This window comes from Brassica oleracea, chromosome C3 (assembly GCF_000695525.1).
Source record: "Brassica oleracea var. oleracea cultivar TO1000 chromosome C3, BOL, whole genome shotgun sequence".
Lineage (NCBI taxonomy): Eukaryota > Viridiplantae > Streptophyta > Magnoliopsida > Brassicales > Brassicaceae > Brassica > Brassica oleracea.
In genome coordinates, this window is record NC_027750.1 from 41,736,726 (window position 1) to 41,742,153 (window position 5,428).

The 5,428-nt window shown below is 35.4% G+C and overlaps 1 protein-coding gene across 2 annotated transcripts; it reads left to right on the forward strand.

Moving 5' to 3' along the window:
- The first annotated feature begins 69 nt into the window (after window positions 1–69).
- On the forward strand, window positions 70–3,129 carry LOC106336343. 2 transcript variants are annotated; one of them, XM_013775149.1, is made up of 8 exons: window positions 70–219; window positions 362–767; window positions 1,226–1,377; window positions 1,540–1,635; window positions 1,746–2,002; window positions 2,084–2,304; window positions 2,407–2,798; window positions 2,898–3,129. In XM_013775149.1, exons 2-7 carry the CDS (start codon window positions 432–434, stop codon window positions 2,785–2,787), a joined length of 1,443 nt encoding a protein of 480 aa, XP_013630603.1. In that variant the 5' UTR covers window positions 70–219; window positions 362–431; the 3' UTR covers window positions 2,788–2,798; window positions 2,898–3,129. The 2 variants fall into 2 exon arrangements, with proteins under 2 accessions (XP_013630603.1, XP_013630602.1); XM_013775148.1 differs by having other exon boundaries at window positions 2,407–3,129.
- Window positions 3,130–5,428: the final 2,299 nt, after the last annotated feature.

A 5,428-nucleotide genomic window follows, 5' to 3' on the forward strand; every position in this document is an offset into this window, starting at 1 on the left:
CTTTGACCCAAGTTGGGGTATTGTTTTGGGTTTGACTCCAAGTTTTGTGTCACAATTGGCAATTCTCCCCCTAATCAATTATTCAATTTTGAAGTTTCATTTGGAGAAAAGACGGTACCTGCCGACAACTTGATTCTTCCGATCTGATTTTCGTCAATTGATTCGGAGGTTAATGAAGAAACCACAGAGCTTTTCTCCGATCATAGAGGATTTTTCGTGGTTCGTTTTGTTTATTATTATTTTTATATAACTCTCCGATTTTCCAGGAGGATTATAGCTTATCATTGTTGAATCAGCATAATTGCAGTTCAGATTAGTTATTAGCTTCTTATTTTTGCGAACAATTTCAATCTGTTTGCAGATACATCTGTTCGGCACAGAATTGGTGGTGACCTCGTTGCTGGCGAATTAGCTGATCTGAAACTATTTTAATGGGAGACCCATTACAGCATTTTGTTACAAGTAGAAACTCTGTGAGGGCGGCTGGGAAAGACTTTCCTAAGAGAAGCCTAGTAGCTGCTATTCCAAGAGCTGTTCACCAGACGATCGGTAAGCATGTCTCTTTCTCAAGAAATGGCAGTGGAACCGTGCAAAACGCAGCTGTTTTTCTGCTCAAAGTCGCTGTTTTAGAAATCGTTCGGAGAGTTTCAAAGGCAAAGTGTCCTCATTTATGGAACACTCTTCAGGCGTTGCAATGCTTCTGTTATCCTCCTCTTAAGTGGATTCGGAGATGGGCTCCCTTCAAGGATTTCATCAAGGCAATGCAGGTTTACAACTGGTCTCCCCCCTTCCTTAGCACTATATACTCTTTCTACGATTTTAACCAACCTTTGATGAAAATTGCTACTTTAGAAAAGCATAGCAATTGCTGCATAAGTTTTAAGATTCTAAGATGAATGAAACACTAGTTTGATACAAATGATCCTTTAGGTCCTAAGCTTTTAGCCTTTTTCATCCTTCTCACATTTTACATTGCAAGTTGGACGAACCATAATAACTCCTGTAATCTGCTTTGGTAGCAATACATTGATTAGTGTTGTTATATTCTAGTATAAAGAATCATATTCACCTGTAGTTAATTATGTTATCTTTTTTTACTCTTTCAAGTTTTTTTTATGTATCATGCTATCATCTCAAAACCCGCTAGATGGCCCTTTGGTATGCGTATTTGATATCCCTCTATCTATACTGATCTACTGTGAATCTAAATGTAATCTTTATGCAGATACTGTCTCGGCCATTATTGGTCCTCACGATTGCGGAGGCTCTCACAGACCAGTCAGAGTCAAAGCAAGAAGCCCCAGGTGGTACTGCCTCTAATGCATCTTCAGAATCACAATCTGAGCCACAGACGTCTCAGTCTCTATCAGACATAAGGTAACTGATGTCAGTGTCTTATCTATCATATCATACCCTGAGACTCTACAACTTTAATCTGGAGCCACTTGAAAGTTTTGTACATCCCCTGATAATATTAAACCTTCATAGTCGTATTTTGAATATAATCTAGATTTATATTAACTTTACTAATATGTACAGAATTGAAGATGAGGCTACACATCCTGTATCTTCACAAGACTGGGTTAAACAACTCTACGAAGAACTGGAAAAGCAGAGACTTAGCTTGCCAGAGAGGTACTTTGACTTTTTAGTGTTGTTATATGAAGAAGTGCTCTTTTCTTTAAGTTTCTACGTTAAATTGTATGCATTTAGATCATAATATTTTAGTCTCATTTTTAATGTAGAATCAATGAGGATGAGCTTCATAGATTTTATAGTGTGTCAAACGGAGACTTCACTTCCTTACTATCGTCAATTAAAAAGACAATCCATTGGAGGGAGACTTACAGACTTCTATCAGAAGAAGAACTTGAGACATGGTCAAGTTTAGTCTTCTGGCATGGATACGACAGGAACCAAAGACCTTGCCTCATTGTACGATTGGGGCTTGCTTTTGTAAATTTGCCATCTCATGAAAGACCTCGTTTCGCTCAGGCAATCAGTACGTCACTAGTGGCTCTCTACTGCAAATTCCAGTATTGTCTTTGCTATGTTCTTTTAATCAAGTTTTGTTTTTTCTCAGTTTCTCAGGTAGAGCACGGCGTTCTGCATCGTCTAAACCCGGAGAATTCGGAACTTACGGTATTAGTGGACTGTGAAGGATTGTCTCCTCTGAGGATTCCAATGCAGATGTTGAGATCTTGTTCTTCAATTCTCCAAGATCACTTCCCCAACCGTCTCGGCTGCCTATTCATCATTCGCCTTCCTCCTGTTGTCCGAGTCATTTCTCAGACTTTCATACAAGTAAAAATCCTAGCTGAGCTAACTTTGATATTACTGGTTTTCTTACTCTTTGTTCTTGGATCTATTGATCGTTTCATATCACATTATATTCCCCTCTCTTAGATTCTCAGACCAACCACACGCAAGAAATTGAGAATTGAAGGGGAAACTTTCCACCGAATCCTCTCTGAATATCTCCAGACACTTCCTTCATACCTTGGCAGCGACTGCAACTGCAAAAGATGCTCAAATCTCAGCGAACAAGATTCACCACAACCACAAACACACACGAGAAGCAAGATAGGAACCTCGGGAGAGACAGAGCAGCTAGACATCAGCAGCTGGAGTTACGACGTCCAGACACCTAATTTAGCTTATGAGGGAGAACCGAGCCCGAACGTATGTAGCCAAGTGTTGCGGACATCAATAGTGTTTGTACTCATGCTTTGGCTCTTCGGTGCACTGCTGGCTGGAGTTGTCGATCCTGAGAGCAGACCCTTTTAGGCTTCTGTGTGGTAAGACCAGCCCTAGTGTCTATCTTACCTATCTGCCATTCGTGTACATAGAAGTGTGTGGTATGTATGCATTGATATATGTACCGGTCTCTCATTCAGCGTGGAGGGATGACGAGAAGAATCAATCGGTTAAAGTTAGTTTTGGGTCATGGTTTAAGGTTAAATGTGTGAGGTTCGGTATATCGTACGTTGGGAGAAGGAACTACGGGTTAGTACGGTGTTGAGACTTTGGTCACCATCTGCAGGAACAAGCTGACAAGCCGTGTCCAAGATTTGTTAGTGCTGTTTTGTAAAGTCAGATTTATAATAAGAAATGTTCGTTTAAATTTTATAATGATAAAACATTATACGAAAAGAAAGTGGAGAAGAAGACATGCGGTTTAATTGCAGTTTAGAGGAGAAGGCGTAAAACCTACAGTTCTTCACCTTTACATTGTATTTAAATAATAATTTGGGTATTATATAAAACTTGTTTATAATAAATATTAGAGAAAATTGTCAAAAAACGGAACAAAAAAATAGCATGGTTGTCTCTTTGGTATAAAACTATTTTTGTCTATTTTGTTTCTTTTTTACCCTTTCTATTTCTGAAACTTAATGAAATAAATAGTTTCATGAATAAAAAAATATTAAAAATATAAACAATTAATAAAAAACTCATATACACAAAATGATATTTTTGTTTAGTTGAAAAACTTAATAAATAAAAATTTTAAATTATGTTCTACCAAAAGTAGATTTTGTCTTCTACAGAAAATGAGTTAGTAGAAAACGAATTCTAGATTATTCAAGTTCATCTACTTTTTTTAGAACGAACAATCTACTTTTAATTAAAATTCAAAATAAGGGAAATTCAAATTCTATTAATTGTAAAGATATATACTTTTCTCCAGAATGCAGTTTCTGCTTTTATGAAATATTCTAAAATTCTCAGAATGCGAAATAATGCGAAATCTAAACACTACTCGTACATCTACATGAGGTAGAAATTGCATTCTGAACTTTTGTCATTGTTCTACGCAATGTAGAAGGTGTCTTCTACGGATAAGAAAACATGTTTTTTTTTTGCGAAAGTTAAGGAAATTTCAGTTAAGAAAATATTCTAACTTCCTTAAAATGTGCATAGGTCGATTTACCTTGTCAAAAACATTTTTTCCTCTTTATTAAACTTAAAAAAAAAAAAGTTTTTTTTTTCCTTTTTTGTCAAACCTTTTAATAAAAAAATAAACTTTTTAATTTTAACATTTTTAAAACAGAAAAATAAAAATAAAACTTTGTTAAACGTTTTTAATAAACTTTAGTAAAAATAAACTTTATAAAAATAAAAATAAAAATATATAAGAAAACGTTAAATAAACATTAAAAAAAACGTTTTACATAGTTTTGTTTTTATAAAAAAAATTAAAATGTTTGTGAACTTTTTAGTTTTATTAAAATTTTTAATAAAAAATAAAACTGTTAAATTAAAACATTGTTTTCCTTTTTATTAAACTTTTTAAAATTCAGTTAAGCTTTTAAATTGTGTTTAATATATTTAATTTGATTAATCAAGGGTTAGTTTTGGTATTATGAAAAAAATTATACTAAAGGAACAACTTAATGATGGTATTATACCGAGTGGACAACCATGCTATTTTTTTTTCCGTTTTGACAAATTTCCCTAAATATTATGTATTCTGCGTTGGTTTGCATATTTGCATTAGGGAAAATCACAAACCCTAAAGACAGTTGGACTATGGATTTGAGACCTTTAAAACTTCAGTAGTAGCAAACAGAACTGGACACTTGATATCATCATGGACCAGCCAAACAAAGAAGATAATGAGAGCATGGATGATCCAGCTGATGGAGGAGCTCTAGCCATATCTGAAGGTCCTATGACTCGAGCCAGAAGCAAGCAACTCAAAGAAGCCATTGGAGGATTACTTAAGGCATCACTGAAGCAAGAAGAGAGTCTTGGAAGAAGCTTGATCAACCAAGACACACTTGCCACAATTCAAGCCATCTCAGCTCCAAGATAGACATCAAATGAGCAAGTAACATATGTGTGCTCTTTTTCCCTATCTTTGGTTTTGTCCCACTGGGTTTTCCAAAGATAGGTTTTTAATGAGGCCATATGTTGCTTTCCTATCACTCATTTGATGATCTCAGTTCAAGACTTTATTTTAATTATTTATCTTTGTTAACATGAAGCAGAATTAGGCTGCTAGACTTGAGAATTAAGCTGCCAGACTTGAAAACCCTTATAAGGTTTTATAAGGTTTATTTTTAAGGCTCATTTAGAGACCAAGGAGCCTGTTCCTTGCCTTCTCTATAAATATGTGTCTGAAAACCCTAATAGAACTATCCAATCTTTTATTTTCAAACTCTTGTCTCTCTTTGACAGCTGCAAGTCTTCTTGTAGATCTGAGTGTTCTTGAGTGTTTGTTAGTGTGTCATATCTAACAAAACCACAAGAGTGATTGTCTTGGTGTGTCATATCCAAGGGATTCACTTAGGAGTATCAAGGAGACCTCTCACATCTCTTTGTGTCACCATTCAATCCACACACCTTGAAGTAGATTGAGTCTGTTGATTCTCTATATGCAAGGATCTATCCCATTCCAACCAGAGAAGCATCCTAGGAGTGT

What these genes read in the sequence shown, in the direction of transcription:
- LOC106336343 (XM_013775148.1), top strand. Translation starts at nt 432, where the DNA reads ATGGGAGACCCATTACAGCATTTTGTTACAAGTAGAAACTCTGTGAGG. An exon ending in TCGTTTCGCTCAGGCAATCA is followed by an intron (nt 2,003 to 2,083) that starts GTACGTCACTAG and finishes GTTTTTTCTCAG; the next exon opens with TTTCTCAGGTAGAGCACGGC. An exon ending in TTTCTCAGACTTTCATACAA is followed by an intron (nt 2,305 to 2,406) that starts GTAAAAATCCTA and finishes CCCCTCTCTTAG; the next exon opens with ATTCTCAGACCAACCACACG.